Source organism: Rhea americana, unplaced genomic scaffold (genome assembly GCF_003343005.1).
Source record: "Rhea americana isolate MKP2758 unplaced genomic scaffold, rheAme1 scaffold_43, whole genome shotgun sequence".
Lineage (NCBI taxonomy): Eukaryota > Metazoa > Chordata > Aves > Rheiformes > Rheidae > Rhea > Rhea americana.
In genome coordinates this window covers 2,545,867-2,571,389 of record NW_028186568.1, presented here as the reverse complement: position 1 = coordinate 2,571,389, position 25,523 = coordinate 2,545,867, and the positions used below count along the sequence as shown (strand labels likewise).

Here is a 25,523-nt window from a genome sequence, read left to right as displayed (position 1 = left end):
TTACAGCTACAGCACTCAGCTGAGATGGAAAAGAGACCTGGTGGTCATAGTTGGAAAGTTGCCAACTCCCTTGAKGTTGGTTAGGAGCTAGATGTATTTTTCTTTTCCAAAGTAGAGTTGAAGTCAGCTGGTAGGAACATGTCACAGCCTGGTTGATGCAGCCTCTCGGAGAAGCAAGGTGCCACTCAGTATCTGTTCAGCAGGTTCTTGTCTCTGCAGGAGATGGTGGTTCCCTCTCAGTTCAAAACTTAATGGGAGCTATTTTTTTTGTAGATGTTTTTTTGACATGAAGTGACTCCTTAATCTGCTACGACCTATTCAAAATCTGCCCAAGGGTTGTGTTTGCTGTGCCTGATGCTCTACTGAAAAATGCACAAGCTATCTTGGGAGCRAGGACTGAGAGCTCCAGGCCAGCTGTGTGACCCAACCACTTTATATTTGTCATGTGGCCTCTTTTTGTCTTAATCTGCCTTTGGTTCTTGGATCTCTTCCCTGAAACTACTTGCTGCTTTAGGTAACTGAAAGTGTTCCAGAGTTGTGTGTCATCACAACGTTCAGCAAGTGCAGGTTTCTCTGCTGCTTGTTGCTTTCAGGGCATGCTATATGTCTAGAAGGACTGATGGGGGGAATATGCTCCTACAACAGTTTATTAATGGTGAGAGTCGGACTCGTTAGACTGAACAAAATGATAGACTCTGCAGTCCATCTTACCTCAGGTACAGTGATCTTATGTGTCTGCATCCAGTCATGGTCTGTTTTCTTTCTATATAATATGAAAAGCAGCAAACAGAGAATACTATGTCTTCTGTGAATATATTTTCTGTGTGCCTGTGGAAGACACCTAAGTTGCCCTAGAATAATTTAGGGGGGTATCCAGTCAAATCCTTGGTCAAATCCCTGCTCAGAGCTGGGCCAACCTCAAAGTTAAACCCAATTTCAAAGTCAGATCAGATTGCTCAAGGCCCTGTCTGTTTGAGTTTTGAGCATCTCCGGTGATGGAGATTTTGCAGTGTCCCTGGGCATGCTATGGGTCTGATGACCCTCACTGTGAACTTTTCTTTTTTCTTTGCCCCGTATCTATCCAGAATTTCCCTTGTTGCAACTTGAATTGGCTCCTAAATCAGTACTTCCTGTGAAAGACAATTGAATATTAGGTAAGAGTTTAAGCACTAGACAAAACCACTTGAGCTTATTAAGTGCTGTTAAGTTTTAAATTCCTGACACCTGGGGTATTTAATGTGAAATGGAAATGTACTTTTAATGAATCATTATAGAGGGAAAAATAAGTCTTTTAAAGTTAGGACTTCCTGTGTGGGCAGTAAAGTCTTACCCATGCACGTACACTAAAAATCAGTGCTTACATAGACCCTCATTCAATACTGGTCAGTACAGTGCAAGCAAGCAAGACAAGCGATACAGTACAAGCAAGATCTTGTGTTCTTATTCTAACTGCATTATGTTAGTCAGTAAAGTACTGCTATAATGTGCTTTTGTGTAATTATTTTTAGGGTACATGAACTGCATTAAGCACTGAAATAGCATAGGGCTGATGTGAAGCATTTCTTAAAACAATTTGTGTTATAATAAATCRTATTGAATAGCTTGCAGCTCACTATAAAACACAGACAATTTGCTTTTCTTGGTCTAAATGTTATCAAATATATAATAGCAGCTTGTTAAAGCTGACTTTCCAGAACATGAGAAAACATTTTAAATGAGGAATAATTGCAGACAGATTTGTGGAGAAGTAAGAGTGCAAAACATAGTGTACACAAGAGTGTAACATTAGGTGAGTGTTTTTCTTGTCAAGCATTGTTATTTCCAGGGAGATTAATACCCTTTTGTTTTTTCTTGTTTATCTTTTGTATGTGGTGGATGTTGTGAAAACAAAAAGCTTTTGTCAGTTACTATAATGTGCTTGAGTYTGAAGAACTGAGAAATGTTACAAGTATTGCCTTGGGCCCTGTCTTCAGGGCTGGGTTAAAAAATGGCCAGTTGATGTGCAATCAAATATGTTAGCTTGCATTTTGACAGTATTCTCATAAAGCTTAGACCACAAAATGTGATCATCTTGCTGATGAAGATAGGCATAATTGGCTCTTGGTAATCTAAAAGCGGTAATAATTATTACAAAATGAGGAATTGAAGTACAAAAATTCAGTTCATTTGCATGGGGTTATGTGCCAAAGCTGTCTTTAAAATGTGGGAGCAGCTGGCATTGCGTGCCAAGACACTTTTGTGTTTTAACTGAAGATGACATACTGGCATCAGAGCAAAGTGAGTCGTAGTGCTTTAAGTGTACTCTCTCTTGGAGATTGCAAAGGTAACAAAATGTATCATYTCAGTATCCTCTACTGAAGAGGACACAGTTTCAGAAATACATTTTTTTTTCCACTGCGTAACTTGAATTTTCTATTTAATAAGACAATTTAAATGTTTGATTTATTCTCTTCAATGCTGCCTTTTTCCTTTTTTGTTTCTTTCCATTTCACAATGAAAACTAGGGAAGTCTGTTCCATTGCTGTTCATATTTGGTTTCATTTAGCATTTTCTCTTTTGATTTTACCCATATCTTTGGATGGTACAATGCATGTGACCATACAGCATGTCATCCTTAAAATAAATTGCATGGTCACATATGGACTATTGTCTGGCCACTGAATGGTGGTTGAAAAAAAGAAATTCAATTAAGCATCTTTCAAAATATTTGAATACACCACCTCTTCTTTAATTAGTCTTTAATTAGTAGGAATTTGTTCCACGGAGTGTGTGTGGGATGTTCTGAAGATATGGAAAATTTCAATTTTGTTTATTAGTTATTATAGTACTGTCATACCCAGTGGTGCAAGGAACTGAACTTGAAGTTTTATGCAGCCAGTTCACTTTGCTTTACTRATGCCTGGAGCTCATCTAACAAAGATTAATTTGAAGTGAAATACAAGTGCTCAAGGGTTGAAAACCTTATTAGCTGGAATGTACTCAAACCATTCAGCAACTTCAGTTGAGACCAAAGTCTGACTGAGCCAAGAAAGGATTTTTTTTTTTTTTTAAGAGAAGTTGATTTACTTGTGAAAAGTAGGTGGAGGGGGGAGGAGATTTACATGCCATTTCACATACTCGCTTTGGGAGAGTAGAATTGTCATTCAGAATGGGCTACTGCCATTAGGAGAGTCTGTTTTACACACCTTTTGTTGCTCTTCAAAGAACATCACCATGTAACCTTCCTAGCTAACTTAGTGGTTAGCAAGCTATATTGATTTACTGTAGAAGTCTGAATGCAGCCTTGTTTGTTTGCATCAGCCTTTAAATAAAAATCTTCACTTTAATGAGTAATAGAATAAGCAGGACAAATTGCACTTTATCTTTTCGAAAAGATATCGGATGTTTGCTAGATGATACACTGTCTATCTAGGAAAGTCCTTTTTGAATGTAGAGTTTGCATTTTCACGGAAATAACAAGTGAAAACCTCATACCTATTCAAAATATCCTCTGGAAATAGAAGGGTAGTGAAAATACAAAGAGCAAGGGGATGAAATATTTTTATAGTATCAGAAAGTTTCTACTAGAGAGCACAGAGTGCTAATGTTCCTGACTGATGGGCCTGTGCAGAGGACAGCAAAGTGAATTGTACTTTTAATGCCTAATACTCTTATTGTCTACTTATGGGAGTTTTTTGGCTTTCTGGGTATTTTGGGATTTTTCTGTCTGTACTTTTTTCTGATTTTCCAGCCCTAGTAGACATTGATTACACATAGAAAGTGATAGTGGTAGGTTTAGACAAAGGCAGAATAATTAATTTTTTAAAGAAATCTTTCCTGAATGTTTTCAGGAGAGACTCCTCTGCCATGTTATGAATCGCACYGTGGAGTCCCGATGGATTAGTAGGCTTTTAAGCACGCTGCATCATTATGAATCAATTCTTATCTTTTTTTTCCTTTACTGTCCCTCTTACAAACATACATGCACTTAAATGAGGAGGTTTGGGCTGCGTCAGCTGGACAGACCTAGCAGGTACCTTGCTCAGTGGCCGCTCCGGTCTCCTCAGCAGTGGAATTGCTTTGGTACCTTCAGTCTGCAGGAGTGGAGAGACTGCACTTGCACGTGCAATGCCCCAGGGCGAGAAGTGCCGCACAGCTCCTGGAGCAGCTCTTCCTGTTGGTACCTTGTGTCCCAGTCGCAAGCTTTGGACATGGGAGGCTTCAAGGCTTCTGACAGCTTTGCTCCCCGCCGCAGGCCTGCTCTCACTGATGTGATGCAGATCAGCAGCGAATCATCTTCCGTGACACAAGGACGATATACAGGTCACTTAAGGCAATAAGGCAAATACTCTGACTTTCATTTCTTTCTTTCTTTATTTAGTTTTTAAAGCTTAGCTTAGAATTGTGAAACTGTTCTCTGTGATAGGACGTGTGTCTCTGTCTACACTGTGCGAGATGAACCAAAATATAACGATGGGGTTTGTAAAAAGCAACGCTGTGGGTAAGTGCTGCTACTATAGCTAAGTCTAATGAAGATGGCACTGTGCCCTGCTTATTTTATTGTGGTTCTTTTGTTTAATATTCTATTAAGCCATTCTCTTCTTTTATGCTGAACTTCAGAGAGCTTCACAAAACTGTGGCAGGTTGCTTGCAGCCCAGGAAGGGAGCCTGGCAGCCCCGTGCCSCATGCCCTGCCCTAGCGAATTCCCTGGGCTGCTGGCCCGCGGCGCCATGGCTGGCTGCCCAGCCAACTGCCTCTGCCCTGCCCTGATGTTTTTTTTTTGAGGGAAATTCCAAATTTTATGTCAAATTTCAGGCCCCTGCCTGAGCTGCGATGGTACAGTTGTCCAGTTTGCAGCTGTGTTGCAGGGCTGAGTTTGCGTTTTGAGGTGGTTGTTATTTTCACTTCCTTGAAGAAGTTTGCCACAAACTTTTGCGAGTCAGAGGCAAAATAAGATTTTTCTCTCTTGCCTTGTGACTTGAGTGGTTAGAAAGCCCATCTTTCTTTTTGTAGATAATTTTCCTTTCTGGTAATAAGGTTAAGTTCATCCCCTCCTTCTCTGATTGAAGGGTTGGCTCCCACGGGCAAATAGYTTTGTTTCTTTTTTCTCGCTTGTGTGAGCAACTCTAGAAGAAGCTTTCCCCCAAAATCTTGGCATGCCAAACACCGTGCTTCTGAGTGCAAAGTGAATTTGCCTCCTGCGAGGCTGCCAGCAAAAGGCATCGGGCAGGAGCTATCAGAGCCAGAAACYGCGGCAAAGGACTTTTGTCACATCTCTGGAGGCCTTTCGAGCCTGGTGCGGTGTGTGAGCCGAGTCGGTCGTGCCAGGGCTCTGCAGTTCAGCTGCCTCTCGTCCCGCCAGGCCTGGTGGCACCACGGGGTGCAAGGAGAAGCGGGGCTTCAGGGAAGCCTGGGCCTGGCCTGTAGGCACCGGCTTTCCCCGCGAAGAACAGGAGAAAAGAGATCTTCCGGCACTGAGGACAGAGGCTAGCAATCCGAACTGTTTTGGAGCGCTGTTGGAGGCAGTTTTTCCTGCTTCTGAAGCAGGATTGTTGAAGGAAAAAGTCCCAGCAGAAGGATGAGTACCACCTGCTTGTGTACCCGTGTGTGCAGTGTAGTGAGTAATCTCGTTTCCCCAGCCGAGCTGCTGGTTCCCCTGCTTGTCCTAACAGTTTCCAGCGGGGTGGAGCAGCCTGTAAAGTCCAGGCCACAGACGTGCTAATTCCTCTGTGTATGCATGCAGTGAGCTTTATTTCTCTTTAGGGGAAAATGACCAGCTGTCCCAATCAGCTGAATACTGTCCCAGTACTGAATACTGTTGTATGTAACAACAGTCCCCAGGGACAGACCCTTTCGGGCAGTGTAGTATAGTGATTTTCATCCTTAGGAGGATAGTTGCAGCTACACTTGGTAARCTATGGATTATATACGTTTTTTTTCCTCATGCAATCCAGAAAGATAGAGTAAAAGGATGGGGATCTCTTGGCACACCAGAACCTCTAGGGAGGGTGTTTGGATGACGTGAGCTGCTGCTGCAGAGAGCCGTTTCATTGCAGCTTTGTTTTTAATCTGTTGCTCCCGTTCCAGGTACAAGCTGGGGCCGGAACTGCCCGAACCTCTCTGTTGCAGCAGGTGACAGAGGAGYGATGGATGTAAAGCAGTGTACAAATGGTTGGCTGAAATAAATAGTGAGTTAACAGATTGCCAGTTCAGCTGCCTCTATGCTGTTTTATAAGACCAGAAGTTTTTGTAATAAATGACAGTGAAACTCACCTTGGAATCTTTAGTAAATATGCCAGTAGCATCTTCTAGTGTCTGAACTTGCTGTTTCTGATGGAGGGATTTTATCTGAAAAAACAGCTACCATACTAAGCAGACTTTTCACAGCAAGTGCTGCTTCAGTATTCCTCCTGGTGCATTAAAAAAAAGCTTGCTTATTCAAAAAAAAAAAAAAAAAAAAAAAAAAAAAAAAAAAAAAAAAAAAAAAAAAAAAAAAAAAAAAAAAAAAAACCCTACACAGCATCTTCTAATGCCCTGATTTTTCTGCATGCCTCCCATAGTTACGGCTATTAGCGGGTAAGGATCTTCTCAATTTAGAATTCTTGTAAAAGCTTCTTCTGGGCAGGATGGTGAGTTATTACAGTCCATTTCTTGTAGGTATAAACAAGGTGTAGTCTTTGAGGCTAGATATGGACAAATGCAATCACCCAGCACCCTGTGATTCGGTGGGAAACATTACTGGTAAGCTGAGATTATGCAAAAGCACTGGGAAAGTGTAATTTTATTTCTGTCTCCTGACAAAGGCTGAAYGGGGAAACTCAAGTATTGAAGCAATCCTTGACATAATACAAAACAAAAAAAGTACTGCTCAGCAAACGATAGTCAGAAGGGGAGGAAATTGCTAGGACAAAATCAACTTTCTGTTGTTTTAGAGCTAGGTACATAAGTTTAGATTCTCATTTGTATTCYTTGAAGATGTGAGACTGTGAGAGTGACGGAGCACTGGACCAGGTTGCCCAGAGAGGTTGTGGAGTCTCCTTCTCTGGAGATCTTCAAGGCCCGCCTGGATGCAGCCCTGTCTTAACATGCTCCAGGTGACCCTGCTTGAGCAGGGAGGTTGGACTAGATGATCTCCAGAGGTCCCTTCCAACCTGACTGATTCTGTGATTCTGTGATATGTATGTATTGAAAATGTGCAGAAGGTCCTGTACCCTAAAGTAAATCTCTGGATAATTATTGTCTGAAATCAGATTAATTAGTGAGGTTGGAGGCTTCTGAGGTGATGCTTTGTATTTTACTTCTAATTTAGGTGACTAGTCCTTGTAACTGCTAGGAATTTCATTTCACTACAAATTAAACACAACTTTTTCCTCCTYCTATTTAGTGTCAAAAACCAACCCTTCAAGAGCACTGACAGATTTAGGCAAAGAAAATGGATTTTCTCCACATCAATTCAGTAGAAATTTGTGGGTTTTGTCAATGTTTAAGCAGCTCTATCTTCTTACAGAAGTTTTCTATGAGCTGAGTTATCCAAAGAAAAAATGGAGTTTAGTTKGAAAAGTTGGACTTATTTAAAGGATTACTTTTGGTTCCTAACCTGAAGCAATGCTGCTGTGAAAATCCCTTGTTAAAGTCCCATGGATCATTGCACAAAGAAGAGGAACTTCTGGGCTTCTCAGAAAAACTGCTTTCCTTGTATGGTATATCCAGATGTATAGCCCAGCAGGGCTTACAAGGAGATCAGATAGTGTGAAGATAAATTTGACATCCAAAGACTTGTTTGATTAGGTAGAATCCCTTGTGGTGGAGTAATAAGAAAAAAAAGGTGCTATTTCATGATAGTAAATTTAATGCTTTAGTTCTGAGATTTCTTAATTGGACAGAACAGTAGGCCAGCAGCACCCTTGTAAGTGTTCTGCTAAGAAGCTGCAGATTTTAGTTGTAATCATGAATCTGATGATTTTGTTCAAAATTTTAGGTACAGGAATCGTTTGTAGTTCTTCATTTTAGTCAAAGTTGCACATATCTAAGTTAAAGCTGCCTCTTGTTAAGCAGAGTTTTGTTCAAAAGCATTTTTTTTCCACTTGCCTTCAAAGCATTTTGAGAARTGTGCATCAAGGGAACTGTGAAAATACAAGAAAGTTACTGATTGATTTGATTTTGTATTGTGAACTTTTTCCTTGAAGGGCCCAGGAAAGTCCCTAGACTTTGGATTTCTAGTGGATTTTTATTGAATTTTTGCCTTGATGTAGACTTTAGCAGATGTTCATGCCAAAAGTTACCTGAGTAGGACTTCTGATTTCTTTTGCAAAGGACTGGACAAAAGCTTTGTGAAAAGTCAGCTTCTGTTTGCTGTTAAAATAGGACCTCAAGCATAGGGTTTGGTTTATGTATTTTGATCTTCTGAGAGAGCAGAAGTTTTTGTTGCTTTAGGATCAGAAAAGGAATCATRTTAGGAAAGTTAGAGTTGGAAAAGTCATCCTCTTTGCAGGCTGTGACCATTAGAATCAGGTAGGTTATCCTCTGCAGAAGTCTCAATACACTGTAACCAAATTCAAACATATTTTAACTGCTTAGATTTGCTGATAGCCAAGGAAGTACTTTTTAAAAATCGTTTTAATTGGCAGGGAAATATTCATATGAATTGAGGCTCAGCCCATCCTGTTTTCTCATACATTTTAAACTTGCACAATCTTAGCCTAGGTTTCTAGACAGCAACCCTTGAATTTGAGATTTAAATATGAGCAATTTAAAACTGTTCTGGCTTATGCTTGCGTTTTAAGAAATGAAAGTGTTTTTTTGCTTAAGCACTGCAGTGTGCTGTGGTGATAGGGAATGAAACAGTGGGACCTAGAATAATCTTATAGGTGGCAGTAATGTAAGGAAGAATATTTGCTGTTAAAGGTCACCTTCTGTCAGCATATATATATGTGTGTATATATATATAAAATATATATATAAAAATATATTCTTCTACATTGGTGCTTTTTCAGAATTTTTRAATCATATACAGTATTCTGCACACATTTTTTTGTCATTGATACAGGAACTGTTTCTGTTTWAGCAGTATATATAGATATATCTCTTGAATGTAGAAATAAGCATGACTTGCTTTTTGCCCATTTTCATTCTTCCCATTTTTTTCTTAGGAAGCAAAACATAAATACACAATAGCCTAAGAAGYGAAGGGAAGTATGGCAAAACAGAAGGAAAGAAATTCAGAAACGTTCCTTCCTTTAGTAGAAAGCCATTCTTCCCAGTATTGTGCTACTCAGCGTTCCTCTGAACAAAACTACTTCCATAACGTCTGMCATTCCTTTATGTGTATCATAGCTTCTCTGAATATTCTTTAAAAGGCTTTTAAAGCACTAGCTGTTGTATTAAGATGTTTACTGGCCTCCGGGGTCATGTAGGAAGCCTGTGATAGAGTGAGGAGTGTGTGAACCAGACCTCTCAATTCCCGGTCTTCCTTCTCTGTCCCCTGCTGCACTGCATTGTTTGTGTCTTTATTTTGCACACGGATTATTCCTGGTTATGAACATCATTGTCTCAGCAGTTTCCAACTGTGTTTTAACAATGCAGCATACTCAATACCTGGTTTTTCTTTAAGGTTTTCAAAAGGAGATGCTTACAAGGCACTGGCTTGCTTGAAATATTTGGATCTTTAAAGTTTTCCCTTAATCTGTTATTACATGCTGTGTCAGCCTCAGATCCTTAATATGCAGCCTTCCCACATCCTCCTGCAATTCTCTGGTTGAAGTGCATGTTTTGCCAATTTATTCATCCTCTAGAAAGAGTAATTCCTTAGCTCCTACCTTCCTCGTCTGCTCTGGTGGGTATACAATGAGGCCCCAAGAAATATTTTGCAAGTCTGCATTACTTTGCTTTTCTTCTCTCCTCATTATAGATCCTAATGTGTGTAAATCCATTGCAAGCAATTTAAAAGGTAGGCCTACATGGCTATCTGCATGAATGAGGAAATTGCATATGATATATGGATTGCTGTCGGTTCTGCAAGTGTTAAAAACTTTTCTTTTCCTGTTTTTAGTCAGTTAAATTTGTGCTAATTGAATTCCTGTCTTCTAGTCCTTCCATAAACGAGGTCAAGAACTTTGCATTCTCTGTGATGGAGCTAGCTTATACTGAATTTGAGAAGTAACTTCTAAATAGTCCTTATAATAGATTGCGGAGACTGTGAGGACAAGCAGTCAAATCCCTGATTAGCTGTTCTGCCAGAGAGGAATAGCAATGAGTCAAAACTATGGCTATTTTCCCTGGCAAAAGTTCAATGTTATTCCAAGGAGCTCTTTTTAAAGAAGTTTTCCCTGGTAGTCAGAAATAAAGCAACTTCTAAACAGACAGGCCATCCCTCTTGAAATGGAAATACGATACTCCAGGGTGCTGGTAAAAGAAAATGCTATTTCGAGTTCAAGTCACTTGTAACAGATCATGGCTATTAAAACCCTTTGTCAGTCGAATGAACCGATGTTGATTGACCGATTGCTGCTGTGGGTCAACTGGAGCATTAGCTTGTCAGATAACTGGAAGGCTTGTGAGGGGCTTCTCTGGGCTGGTGTTTTGTGGCAGAAGAAAATGTGGGAATTAACTGAGTTAAAAGACTATTTGGAATTGGTCATGCTGACTGATTCATATGGTTGCACGTGAAGCGTGTGGGTTAATCTCTAAAAGGGTAAGAAATTCCTACAATATCACTCTAAAAATTAAATAAAATGCAAAACAAGGTACCACTGTGAAATTCGTAGCATAAATGATATAAATACAGTTGTAAGAGTCTACATGAATGTTGTTAACTGTTATAAAAGGATTCTTTAGATTCAAGTCGGTGTAGTTAATGTGGCTATCGCTAGCGTGGATCAATGCTATGATTAACTGATGCTGATGGTCTTTACTGATATTCTCCAGATTAATGTAAAATTATTCCTTAAAATTACAGTTTTCCTCTCAGCATAATAGCAGTGTGCGAGTCCATATTTGTGGGGTTTTTTTATGTAGATATTTATAACAAGAAATCTGAATAAAGAGAGGCTTGTTTTTTTTTTTTTCCCCTCCACACTCTCTTCCCAATGAACGCTGGACCTGAAAGTCCGCATGGGTTCGTGCATCGTTGTTAGCAATAAGGGTTTTGAAATTGGGTCGTAGTTTTGTTTTTGCTCTTTTGGATGTATGATTTAAAAAAAAATAAAATAAAATTTGATCTCGCTTCCTCTGCAGAGGAGTAAAACGCAGCGTGAATCTGTGGGGGCTTTTTGTCGGTAAAGTAAACAGATGGAAGGAAATGCACACAAAAGTGATCTCTTAAAGAAAGAGGTGCCATCTTTGTGCTGTTATTCTTCTGGCTATAACTGCACTTTAYGTTTTATTCTGTTTTGGATCCTTCGAGCGGGATTGTCTTAACCAAGCAATTGGGCCAGTCGCCCCTTGCTCCTTCGATTACGCTGCAGCCTCCCTGCTCCCCGGGGCGACATCTGTACACAAAGCATAGCTGGTTTTTTGCATAACCTCCCCAGCCCCAATGAGGATCGTAGCAGATACTTAAAGTCTTTGGGAGCTCCACAGAGTGCGAGACGAGAAACGACTACGACTACATAGTTCGTTCCCTCTGGCCTGCTCAGAGACAGGCAGGAAACTGAAAATGGCACAATTTTGCATGCAGTATTTCTGTTTTTTTTTTTGCCGATGTGTTGCTATAGCAGAGATTGGTAAGGGAGAAGTTTCAGAACATTTATGTGGGAAATGTTAAACTACTTCCGTGTGAGGGTTAGCTGGCTGTTTTTCTGTTTGTTGTTTTACGTAGTCAAATGCTCTTTCTTCTGAGGGAGCTGCCTCACCCGGAGCTGGAGGGGAGCTGGAGGGGAGCCAGCGCGCTGGGGGGGTTGACGGGCCATTGGCCTTAAGTCGTTCTGTAGCTTGAAGAGGTGGGTGCTCCGGGATGCAGGGCACTGGGGAGAGAAATACAAATAGCTTCATCATTAGCACAATTAAGTGATGCACTGGACAGCTGAACTCTGCTTCCGAGTCTCTCTCGCTTCCTGCGTGAAGCTGGACAAAATGTTCAAGCCAGACTTGCTACAGGTGGTCAGTAACTGTGGACGCCTCGTTTCCTGGGAGTCCAGCTTCAGGTACTTTGGGGTTCAGACCTGCAGAAGTGCTGAGTCTGGAAATGGAGTTCAGAAAGTGCTATGCTCGGAAAATACAAAGCAGCAATTCTCAAAAAAAACCTAAAATGCTTCAAGGTAGGCAGCAGGGACTACACATGCATGTCAAAACTAGCTCTCAGTGTTCATGTGCATTCTGAATAACAGTGCATTTGTGTTTCTTTCACCTATTAGATGAATACAGTGCTGCCTTATCTTTCAAGAATACCTTTGTAATGCGTCCACTGATATTCCTGAAATGTTTGGATACTTCAGTACTGAACACTAAAGAAAAGCTTAGAAATAAATGAATAGTTCTTATTCAGGAAGAACATCACATGCAGATTGTAAAATAGGTACAATCTTTACAATGAGGCTAAAAGGAGGTATTGAAATGCTGCTGGTGGGGAGTGCTGACTGTCATGTACACTGAACAAAGTGTCTCACAGAAAAGAAAATAGCGTGTGATAATATAATTGAACATTGAAAATAAGTATCTACAAAGCAGGAGGGAGGGAAATTAAATGAAAGTTGCAGAGATAATTTCCATGCTGACTCTTAATGTTTGACTAGTTGGCTTGAATTTTTGTTCTTTATGTTAAAATGTAGCTTTTGCCTTTGGTGCTTGTAAATAAACTCACAGGATTATGTTATGTTCAATAATATCAAATTACTAAATTTACCTGTTTTTGCATATGGAAATAAAACCTTGAATTTGTTCACACTGACATGGATTATACCTCAAAATTTCAGCCCACTRTTCAATCAGTGTGGTACAAATGTTCTGTATGGTTTTATTACACAAAACAAAATGAGTAGTGATATTTCATTACTGTGAAGACAAATGATAGAATATTTCCTGACAAAGCTGGAAACCTGGTTATAAGAAGATAGTTAACTGCATATTCTGGGACAGAAGRTTTGTTTTTTTGTTTAGTGTTTGGTGAAGGCCTAGCAAAAAGCAGTCCTAAACACTGTTTTGAACTTCTAGATACTACAGTTGTACAAATAATCATAATTGTGTTTTTAATGGTAAATGAAACATGCTTTTTTATATCTCATGAATTAAAAAGTGTAAAACTAGTCCACAATGCATTTTGCAAACAAATAGAAGTAAGTGTGTAGAAGTGGGTGGAAAATGTTGGTTAGTCACTAACAAAACAAACTATAAACCCTAAAACCATATAAAAGGGTTTTATCTTGATATTGGCTCTTTGTGCTAGCATGAGTCATCTTAAAAGCCTATGTGCTTCYATATGAAAAAAAGTGTGTATTGTGTAGCAGACCATGCTGAGCAGAGAAGGTCAACATTATTTTATTTTATTTTAATCCCTTCTAGCCTTCAGGAAAGAGAGCAATCATTCAGCATGTCCATTAAAGAAACTACTGCCAAAGTAAGTACGTGTCAGTTCTAAGTTCTTCAGAACCTTTAGTGAAGCAGATATCTTTTTAATAAATTGTCCATATTTTGGAAAGTTGATTTGAGGCTATCTCTTCTGAACAGCTTTTACATGTAAGTATACACTTAAACTTAAATTTGGACAAACTGTAGAGGTTATGCTTGAGGAAGCAGGTGGAGGACTCTGCTTCTTGGCTTGACTGACCAGTATTCATTCGTCTTACTGGCCTTGATTTAGAAATGGATTCAATGAATCTTAGCTTCATGAAGTGAAAATGAGCTGTGGGCATAATTTATTACTTTTCACTCTTCATACAGAGCCTCTTACTTTCCTACATGTCTGATTTGGTTGATATGAAGGAAAAACATAGAGTTCCTCTTTCCCCTTGAAGAGAATTGTTTTCCCCTCCCTTTAAATAATAAGCTAGTAATCCAATTCTCATACTGCTTTAAAAATGCAAAGAAAAGTGATATGAGGTGTTTGGCATGCCTTGGTTTCTGATCATAAACATTAATAATTTTCCTTTCATTTTCTTGTTCTCATGGCCTCCTTCCAAGAAAGAGATGACTAAAGTTTTCTTTTTATATCAAAATAGCTCAGTGAACTGCAAGTAGAGCATCTTTGCTCCACAGTTGCTTTAGAAGAAATTTTCATTTATTGTATCTAATTCTTAGAGCTCTATATGGGACACAGAAGGAGAAATATTTCTGGTTTTGATCACGAACCATTTTATACTGTGAAATAAGTTTATTAGTTTTTCATTTTTTTTCTCTAATAGCACTCTACAAAATTGGTGAAAAATTTATCCTTTATATTCTATCTTTTGCACTCTTCTTGACCAACACTTTATAAAAAGACTGTTTAATGACTGTATCCGAATACCCTTTCCTCTTCCTCTCTCGCTTTCATTTCAGCTCATCCTTCTCTATCCCTTGTGTTTGCAAATGTCTTGGGACTATTAGTGTAGTTCATCAAAATAAGATACTTCCGCTCTCCCACCTGTTTTTTAAAGACTWTGAATAAAGTATCCAGTAAAAGATTGTAATTAACCTACATATAATCCACTAAAATTAATGGGTAATTTTGTACTTTAAAGTGATTCATTGCTTGAATTGCAAACATAATCTACAAACTTTGTCTTCCCTACCAAAAATGTGTGTGTTATGTTTTGAAGGCCTGATTTACAGGTCTAGAGACTTTTTAAATAAGAGCTTAAACTTTGGGTAACACTTGAGAAGTCTTCATGGTAGCATTCCACAGCCTGTTCATTTCTTTAAATATTAAATAGATAAAATATTAATTCCATTCCTATGTAATAGCTTGTTACTTATTAGATAAATAGGAAGCACATAAACAGACACAAATCATTTATTATTTTATTTATTCAAATAATCTCATCTTATTTTCTTCTCAAACTGAATAGAGCTAGTCTTTTTAAAGTTTTGATTGTATGGGGAAAACACTGCATTGTCAAAGGCCTTTTCCTCTCTCCTGTGCCACTAATATTTACATGGCTGTTCCTCCCTTTTCTGCCTCACCTATATTGTTTTTAGCTGAGGATGCAAAAGCTAAAAYTAGCGTGTTAATGAAGAGAACAATCTCCCTAACCCATCTCCCTCGTTTGGAAATTAATATGTGCTTTTACTAATGACAAGATTACTGCACTGTATAGGAGATCCTGGTGGACTCACTTTGCATCAAGCAAAGCAGAGAGATTTTCCGTTTCTTTTCTGAGGTACTGTTATGAAGAAATGTGAAGGCTACCCATAACTTTGTTTACCAAGTTCCTAATGGTTTCAGTGGGACTGCATTTTGGAGTAATGATTACGTATCCAAACACAGATTTGTAGGATTAATTCCTAAAAAAGGGATGACTGTTTTTTTTGAAAATGCATGAGAAAAACATTGAAGAGGATTTTTAAAATAGATGCAAGGGCAGAACAAAGGAAACAAGGACAASAAGAAGAAAAGAACGTTGCTGGGACCACAGGCATTAATGTTTTTAGTCAAGATAGATACATGTAGATAGCATGTTTACCTGGGGCTTTGTTCATCATCTTTGTTAGCTGAGAATTAAACTTTCCTCAGTGGCTGAATAAGCTGCTGTAACGAATAATAGTAGCTATTCTGAAGATAAAGTAATTAGAAAAACAAAAAAGAAAAAAAAAAAGTGGAGCTTGTAGAGGAGAACTGATGTAATTTAGAGGCAATGGTATTAGCTTAGAGGAAGTTGAATTATTTTGCCTCTCCCAGTCTTTCATTTAATTTTGTTGAACTATGCCATATGATAGCTCTAAAGATTAATGCTGTTCATTTATCCCCAGAATACATATGACACAAATACCAGCAGACGCTGTGTAACGTACGTATCTCATGTTGCAGAAGGACCATCTCTGTGAGTTGGAGGAACTTCCTTTCAGCCCCTGGTCCCTCTCCTTAGCCCGTTAACAAACAGTGCCAGCAAGCTTCGTTGCTGCGGCGGTGCTTGCAAGGTGGACACTGTTCACTAGTAACTGATGAACCCTCCCAGCTTGTTTCGCGTAACTGCTGAACAGCTGTCTAGTGGAAATGACTTTAAGTTACTATGAGCATAGAATATATTCATGCAGTTTTCCTAGAGCTGAAATACTCCTCATCTAATTGCACTTTGCTGAGCCGTTCAGTTACCCCTAAGGAGAGGATATTATTTGGAAAGAAGTCATTGGAAACGTTAAGATTTATTTTGGAAATAAGAGAGAGAAATGGCCCTTGGGTCCTTTGGGCTCATTTGTTCGCCTGTGAAAGGGGTAGGTTTCTTTTATTTCTTATTTGTTTTTAATCATTCCAGGTAAATTACTAGATAAGGTAGAAAGAAGGAGGAACTAAAAGTGAAAAATCTGTGAAGTTAAAAATTGTGTTAGGTACAGAAGTGATGAGACATGTTTTTATTGTTAACAGATGCGCTCTGCTAAAGCAAGAGGGTATTAACCRTTTAATAAGATTTACAATTAATGTCATATCTGAATTATTATGCTTTAATTATACAAACAGGTAATCCATTAGAGCGTTAGAGCTTTTGCTTTTAAAAGCAAAGTGATAGTGTGCTTTTGTTAATATGTATAGTATATTAAAGCACCACTTGCTTTTGAGGAAAAATATGAAAAGAGCAAGGAAACTTTCCTCTGAAGATTTCATTTCAAWTCTCATCTCTTCACAGCTGGCCTGTGCCTCTCTTGACTGTTGCTTTACCCTTGGTTCCAATGACTGCAATGTCTTCTCAAGTGTCAGCTACAATTTTAAGCAATTGCCTGATGTTTACCTTCAGAACAAGGGTATTTACTACCACCTAGGGATAGGCCTTAGCTAAATGAGGGATTTTTCTGTTTGTTTTGCTTTCCTTTCCAAGTGCTGTGATATGGGGGAAGAACGACATTTTTCAAATACGTGGTTGTATGAATTGCATACTGTGTGTAAGGATTTTCTGAGGAGGTTRTGTGTGCTTAAATATAAAGTACAGGAACAGGTGAAGCTCCTTTCTTTTCATCTCTTTTCTTCTGTCTCTTCCTCCTTGCTAATACCAGTTCTTATTTGTTTCTGATCGTCTCTCTCTTTTTTAATCGGAAGTCTGAGAGACCTGAACCTGATCCAGCTTTATCRCCTAACTGTGAAACGACATGCAATATTGAGTTGGAATAGCTGTATTTGCTGTCTGTCCAGAGAATGTCAGTTGCTTTTCCTTTTTCCAGTTAAGACATGTGATATGATACCTTTGGTRAATAATAATAAAAAAAATCACAGTGCATTTGTGTTATGAAATCCTAAACACCAAACCTTAGTTTCCTTAAATTCCACTGATTCCAGGCATCATTGAAATTGTAGAGTTCATAAGCTACCCTTTCCTCTAAATTCAGCCTCAGTATCTGTTAGTGAAATGCATCTTTTCTTATGTAGGTAGCTAGTACTAATAATGTTTTCTGTTTTTATAATGGAATGTATGGCAAAAGCCACGGAAATTCTGATTCATGTTGGATATTTCAGCAAAGCTATCACTTTTTATTAAGCTTTGTTACCTTGCTGTAGGATATGTCATGTTCATAAACCAAGAACATTTGAAGCCTCATTTAAATTGCCTTATATTTTTACATGAGTGAATTATATATCATGGCTGTCTCCCTCAATCTAGGTTTGCACGAGTCAGAAACTCTGCAGTACTTTGAGGAGGAAAGTGAGTGATATCGAAACTCAACTACCAGCTCTACTTGAAGCCAAAATGCTGGCTGTATCAGGTACGTTTTAAATGATGAGAAGGGCTAACAATTGATGAGTGTTGTTTTAGGGCAGTTTGTTGAACTTTTTGTAGCTGAGCCTTCTTGGGAAAATGGTCATGGCTCTRTCTGCACTTGTCTGGGTCCCTTGAAGCCATTGCGAGTCCAGCACAACCGATTAGCCTGGGCTGTGTCGTGCCCTGTGCAATGTACTTCAGGCCGTTCTCCATGCTGGGAAACTATTGTCCGAGAGAGTGCTGGTTGGTAGGTATTAGTCATACGGAGAGCATGATATCTTTTGACAGGCAAAACTGATAAATAGCTATCAATAGCTTGCATAGCCTTTACAAGTTAAACGCCTAGAGCTCTCCAGCTAACAGGAGCCGTAATAAATTAACAACAAAGGTATAATAATTACATGTATGGGTTTTAAATGATGCTTTAAAATGGAATACAGTAATTGGCAGCTTCTGCTATTCAGATCGTTAAACAACTAATGTTGGCAGCAGAAGCAAATTGGTCCTTGGAGTACTTGTGCGTGTTATTTACAACCAATAAAACATTGAAATGTGATTACAGAATCTGATTCATAGCAGCTTTACATGCCACTTATTTGGGATTACTACACTGTTTACTAAGGAAAAAAGGCAGAGCACAGCTTTTGTCTCTTAAGTTTGAAGAGGTGGTTCTTCTAATTCAGCGAACTGTTTGCAGATGTGTAAGTAGACATCTCTCTGGCAGACACCTGCCTCAGAAAGAAAGCTGAGTAGGATGGAATGTAGATTTGACTACAAGGAATTTTCCTGCTTTACACTAATATAAGGAAGAAAGTCCAGAAATTTTTTAATATGTGCCAAATGGATGTGATATAGCTATTTTTTGGSCTTTTATTGTCTCAGGTATAAGAATCTAGTACCTGTACACACCARATTATTTTAAAATGAAACCTTGTGCAATGTTATGTGGTTTGTTTGACAGAAATGCGTAATATCAAACTTGAGCAAAATCCTAGAGGGTTTTACTAGATCTTCTATTGATGATTTTATTTTTCTGTGTCCAGGTGCAAGGTAAGCTGAGTAATCACCTCCCTGTGCCCTTGGGCTGTTTGAATATGGGTAATTTTCTGGCTTTTAGAAACCAAGGTCAAAGTTTTCCAAGGTCAAAGGACTTTCTGTAGGGCAGAATAGTTCACAAAATGGATGTGCACCTGCTTCATGCTGCCAGCAGGAAGAAGTTGGCCAGAAGTGATATACCTCATTCCAACGCTTTGGGAGAGCAAATGAGAACTGTGAAGACCGTTTCAAAAACATTCATAACAATACTTTATAGTTGTTAGCTCTTAAAAGAGGTGGTTTACATTTCAGGAGTGGATTCAARAGACAATTTAATGCCAGTGTTTCTATAAACTGTTTTCACAGTCCTCCGAGGATGATTGCCTCTCCATACCTTCTAAGAAGTAATACTACTATTTCTTAGTGTTGATAAGAAGTGCTACTTCTGTTTTTATTCTTACTATGAAAAACTCTCTTGCTTCAAGAATTTCAGTAACTGAGTGGTACAATCTTATATTGTTACTAAGGCAAAATTCTGTATTATTTTTCTGGGAATTTTGCGCACATAAAATTTACAGTTTCTTACTTGGTGAGTTCATATTGTTTGTATATGTGTTCAAGTAACATATGGTGCAGTAAGTTAAAAGCTCTTAGCACTGTTACTTTAATATGTACTTTAACATATTAATCATATTCTTCCTTGATTTTTAGTGTGAGTAAAGGTAAATCTGAATAAGTGCTAAGCCTAATTATGAACTTAGTATAATGGGAGATAGAAAGCACTGATGGTATTCACAGAATGCCTCACTTTTATAACTGCTTTCTTCAGGAAAATAGGCATCTAAGTGCTTTTCTGCCTTTGAATTATTTACTTAAAGTGAGGTTACAGGTGGAGGACTTCTCAAGAACATTTGGAAATTGATTTTCATTCCTGAGCCTGCTAATAAAGAAAGTATCTCTCTGGTCTCCCGTGCAAAGAGTAGTTTGTCTGAGCTATATTGGACTGTAAAACTGCAAAGACACATCTATGATAAGAAAAGTTCAATGTAATCTCTATTTTAAATCATATGTATTGACATCAGTAAGGATCTGTTTAAAACTGTGCAAAGCTTTATGAGTTTATATGTGGTTTTGAAGACTTAGTGAAGTCTCCAAGTCTGGCTAGCTTCCACTTACTRTGCTAGGAAATACATTTTTACAGATATTAATACCACAGTTATTTGGTTTCTCTCCTGTTGTGAAATGTATAGACTTTCAACTACAACTTGAAGGAAGCTGTAATTAAGCTTCTTTTTTTGAGGGAAAGAGGAAATAGTGGGAAGAAATGCAAGTTAAAAACTGAAATCTGGAGTTGGGAAAGTAGAAATGACTGTGAGATCGAAGCAGAGGAGAGTGAGGAAGCAGGGTGCTACATGTCTGAAATGCGTATGCTTAAAGAGTATTATGGGAAATAAAGCAGAAAAACATACGCTTCTAGTATGCAAACAAAACTGAATAGAGTATTGCAGGAGCCTGAAAGAAGCTGAGATATGTAACATTGACTACTAAAAAATTACAGCGTGTTCATGATGGGTAAGCAGGGGAAGAGGCATTGCGTATTAAAAATGCATTTTTTTTTCCCCTGAACCTCAGGCACTGATGAGAAGCAGGGCAATTTATTGTCTTTGTGTGAAGAAAAATTACCTGGGAAGTCTTTTGTTACTCCTGTATCAGAAATGGTGTTTGAGGCATTTTGGGTCAACAATAGTAGCATCAAAAGCAAAGACTTGATACTAATAAATGTTTCTAGGAGACAGCTAGTCACAGTATGGGAAGGGGGAATGGGAGGTTGTTAAATATGTTCATGAAAGATACTGGAAATAATTTTTCGTTTGTGGGGAAGATATAAAAAATGTACAGAGGAGCAGGTGTTTTAGATCTGATTTTTTTATGGCTAGAGAGAACCAATTGAAAATCAAGGATGAAAAATAGGTTGGTGATTGTGGATACTGTAATTTTCTTTACCCTGTTATAAAAAATGGATGCTTTTGATTAGCATAAAGAGTAAAGCAGTACTGGGATTTGTTTATGCTGAATGCAGAGTAGTAAGCTGTCTTGATGCAAGGGAAATACAGTAATCACAGAAATCAGCACTCTGAAGTCCTGGAAGTCAAAAAGAAATTCTACAAAAAAAATGGAGATAGTTTAGGCTTAGAGCAAGAGGTGATAAAACCAGAAAGACCAAGACGCAGAATGATTTGCAGATAGCAAGGAAACAAGTCAGAAAGAAATGCAGAAGAAAGAGGAAGGAGGAGGAAAAAACAAGTTTGTTATTTAAAAAGGGAAAAACAAAGTGAGCAATGAAGAGTATAGAGAAGCCTGARGTATTCAGTGTCTGGTGTGTTAATGTGTTAGAAATAAATGAATGACATCTCTTAAATAAGGCATAGTTACAAAATATGTTTCAGCCTTTAAAAGAGTAGCCAAGATTTAAGCAAGATACTGTGTGTATGTACCCGCTGAACTGGCAGGCATCTAACAGAAGGTATCACTCCTGTTTGGTTAATTAAAAGCCTGGCTGTTAGATCATAAGAAGAAATCTTCAATCTGACAATATCTAATTATTTAAGGACAACCTTGGAATGGTATGAAGTTCAAAGGTAAATATTAATGGTGTATGTATATATAAGTGTAGAGGAAGGATAAGTTAGTGAACTTAAGTAGAAGTTTTCATTTAGTGGGGAGGAAGCATGGGGCAGGAATAAATTTTGTTATTTCTGCTTTTTACTGTAGCAGTTGAATCATTCATTCCAATAATTTCTTTAAAAAATACTATTAGAGGATACCTAGAACAACTGCGCTAAACATATGTGACATTGTTTTTGTGTAACCTCACATTTCCCTTGAGAAAGCGGTTAAAGAGTTACRTGATACTGGAATAGTGTCCAAGCAAAAAAGGCAATAGAATGGAGTCTCACTCATCTGAGTTTATGTATCTCAAATGTTCAGTTAGATAAACTTAAGAACACTGTTCTTAAGCTCTGGAAACTAACATATTACTTACATGTGAGGATAATTTGGAAAGCATGATATGCCTTAGCCTTTAATAGGCACCTGGATGGCTTCAGACAGCATTAATGTTCTACCTGATCTGTGCTTTCTATTCCAGACACACTCATTTACAGTATTAGTCTAATTGCACCAGGAAATGCAAGAAGATATCTAATTTTCTTTTGAGAGAAAAATCTCAAAATAAATGCAGTCTAAACTTAACAATGTTAGTAGTCCTACTAGTTACGACTGGGTTCATTTTAACCTGGACAAGAAGTGGACTTTATAAGAGAATGCAAGAAATAGCAATCTAGAGTAAAACAGTAACAATATACCTTGTATTTTAAGGCTCTGTGATTAAAAAAAAAAAATGCTGTAAAGGCATAAGAGATGATTTCATATATATGAAAGTTTCTCCTCTCTGTTGTTTTTTTCCCTAGGAAGGAGCATAAGATTTAAGTGAGAGAAGGAAAAAGGGTTTGGGAATCTTCAGATTATCAAAGGTCATGGAATAAAATACAGCAAACTGATTATATATAGTGASATTTCAGAGCGGAGGAGAAGCATACTCTTAGTTCTTCAAGAGACACTTCAACCAACMATTATAATTCAGATCCTCAGTATCAGCTGCTCCCTTGCCTTAGACTGGCATTTACCTGTTGCAATTGATAACTTTAGCTTAGTTAATACTCTTTAGATGCTACTCCAGCATTTTTCTCCAAGCAGTTAGAAGAATTTTAAAAGATTGTTCACAATTTTTAAGTCAGTAGCTCTAGATRATTCTAGCGAGTACTCTTGAGTGTGTGAGATGTTAATATTGACTTGCACATTTATGAAGACTTAATTTTGTTTACAAAATCTTTTGAGTTTACAGAAATCTTTCAACATCTAGTAGAATTTCCTTTTTATCATTAACTCTCCCTCCTCCAAAAAAAAAAAAACCTCCCCAAAAAACTTAAGGTCAGTGCTTAGAAACCTCTGTATATGTTTACTATAAAAATTGCGTCTTACAGTAATTCTTAACAAGTCTATAAAACTTCTGCCAGCAGTTATGGGAAGAACATGAAAATACAGGTATTCTTTCTGTTAGTGCGTCATAGTATTTAGCACTGGATTTGGAAGAAGAATAAGGTTACAGATCAAATAGTCTTCCASCTGTTAGGAAATTCAAATTCTTGAGAATAATTTCAAAATCAAAAATCTTTTCTCTATACTACCAGGCCTATAATATATGTACAAGTGTGAATTTAACTGTCAAAATTTATTTGCCTACTGTTGGTAATTTTGCAAGAAACCAAATCATATTTCTGTGAGAAATGGTACATTTCTCATTTTTGCTTAATGAGAAAATAATTTGCGAATGGAAGGATTTAAACTAGAACATGTTTTTAGTCATTGTTTGGTCTGTTTCCTATATTTGAATAAAGGTAGTTATAGCTGATATTTTTTTTTTCCTCTTGGRAATGACTAATAGCCTGGGATCAGATAACAAGACAGTGGCTAGCAGATAGCTAAGCAGACTTGGACAAAAGACAGAATTTATTACATAGTTGCATGTCATTAACTTTTCTTATGTGGTTCTTAAAACTTTAGGTTTGCTAATGTAAATTAGATTCAAACACAGAAGTTAGGATGAGCTGATTCATAAATAGTTTAAATTTTTTTCCCATCTTAAAACTGCCTACAATAGTAAGAGATCTTGTGTCATCATTCTTTAGGTAGGAATATATCTATTTTTTAAAATTATATAGAGTATCTGCAATTGAGAAGTGTTTGAGAATATTAGGATAAGGGTGATCTCCAGCACTACAACAAAGAGTGTGTTTTTTTTTTTCTTATGGCCACATAGAAGTGTATTTTATAAATAGTATAGCAAAAATTTTAAACACCATCTTTTCACAAAGCTTCGTGTTGAAACTGTTGCCTCTTTGCCTGGTCTCTGATGTTTATTTAAGGCACGTTCAGGTTGCTCGGAACAGCAGCAGTAAGGTAAACCCAGCCTTCCAGCTTTGGTGCCGTGTAGTCCAGCTGGGGAGGAGTAGGCTCAAGAGGGGACAGAGCAGTTGCGCTGGAAGATGCCAGCACGAGCTGATGCCATGCATCTTCCATGCGTCCATGTGCTCTGCTGGTGTCGGTGTCTTGTTTTCACAACTGTACTATGTTCTGGTATTTTATACAAATCAGCTATGGTCATAAGGTTCTCAACAAGRTGTTGATATCTGCTCCTGACATGCTACCTACAGCTTTTTTTCATTTGTTTGGCTTAGTTTTTTTGGTGAATTGGACACAAACCTGTGTCTTGTCATATCACATGACTGGTTCTGCACCTCTCGATCTTGCTTCCAGCAGCAGTCTGGATCTAATGCCTGAGAGGCGTATTGAGATGAATTAATCTTTGTGCCTATATCATGATTTTCTGCTGCAGCGTACTATGCAGCATATTGGATGTATTCCTGCAACAGTTTATGCTCTGCGAAGTGAAATTTGCCGCTTTGTGTTGTTGCAAGTGATGTAATTTTTGTCAAACCTATAAATTCATTTAATAATTAATGCCTATGACTCCTCGCTCCCCCTCAAAACCAAGTCCTAAGCAATCACTCAGACCTCCAACACCTATGCTATTTGTCTTTTCATGCCATTTCCAAATGGGACTGYCAGTAACTGGATGTCATTGGCTTTCAGTGAGCTTCCAGGATAATTTTGTTCCAGCTGAAGTTCCATCATGATATGTGACTACACAGCAGAGAATCATTGCTTCTGTTATATAAGTCAGTCAGTTGTGTAGTAAGCTAACTGTTTTTCTCCCCACTAACCTAACTGGCTATCCCTAGAGGGAGACACCGTAGAAACATTTCTTTGGCAGTTCCTTTTCCAGGGATTTGTACTCTGAGAAGAAACGTTAGGTGGAGAGAGCTGTGAAAGACTTCAAGGCTCTCTTCCTTCATAGAATCATGGAATCAGTCAGATTGGAAGGGACCTCTGGASAYCATCTAGTCCAGCCTCCCGCCTCAGCAGGRTCACCTAGAGCATGKTAGACAGGGTTGCATCCAGGCGGGCCTTGAAGATCTCCAGRGAAGGAGACTCCACAACCTCTCTGGGCAACCTGGTCCAGTGCTCTGTCACTCTCACAGTGAAGAAATTCCCCCTCACGGTCAGGCGGAACTKCCTGTGCTTCAGTTTCTGCCCATTGCCTCTTCTCCTGTCGCGTGGGACAACTGAAAAGAGTTTGTCCCCGTCCCCCTCCCTTCAGGTACTTGTACACATTGATAAGATCCCCCCTCAGTCTCCTCTTCCCCAGGCTGAAGAGGCCCAGCTTTCGCAGTCGTTCCTCACAGGGCAGGTGCTCCAGCCCTCTGATCATCTTTGTAGCCCTACGCTGGACTCTCCCCAGTAGCTCCATGTCTCTCTTGTACTGGGCARYCCAGAASTGGACACAGGWCYTGAGATGAGGCCTCCCCAGGGCTGAGTAGAGGGGCAGGATCACCTCCCTYGACCTGCTGGCAACACCCTTCCTAAKGCACCCCAGGAGACCATCGGCCTTCCTGGCCACAAGGGCACATTGCTGSCTCATGATCAACTTGTCATCCACCAACACTCCCAGGTCCTTCTCTGCAGAGCTGCTCTCCAGAAGGTCAGYCCCCAKCTTGTACTGSTGCSTAGGG

The 25,523-nt window shown here is 38.6% G+C and overlaps 1 protein-coding gene across 1 annotated transcript in view; it reads left to right on the top strand.

The window, feature by feature from the left end:
* DISC1 (DISC1 scaffold protein) overlaps window positions 1-25,523 on the top strand; it is a 208,517-nt gene that overhangs the window by 64,157 nt on the left and 118,837 nt on the right. The window contains 2 exon segments of the mRNA XM_085315478.1: window positions 13,475-13,529; window positions 17,698-17,800. Of these exon segments, the coding sequence (XP_085171604.1) occupies window positions 13,475-13,529; window positions 17,698-17,800 (158 nt within the window).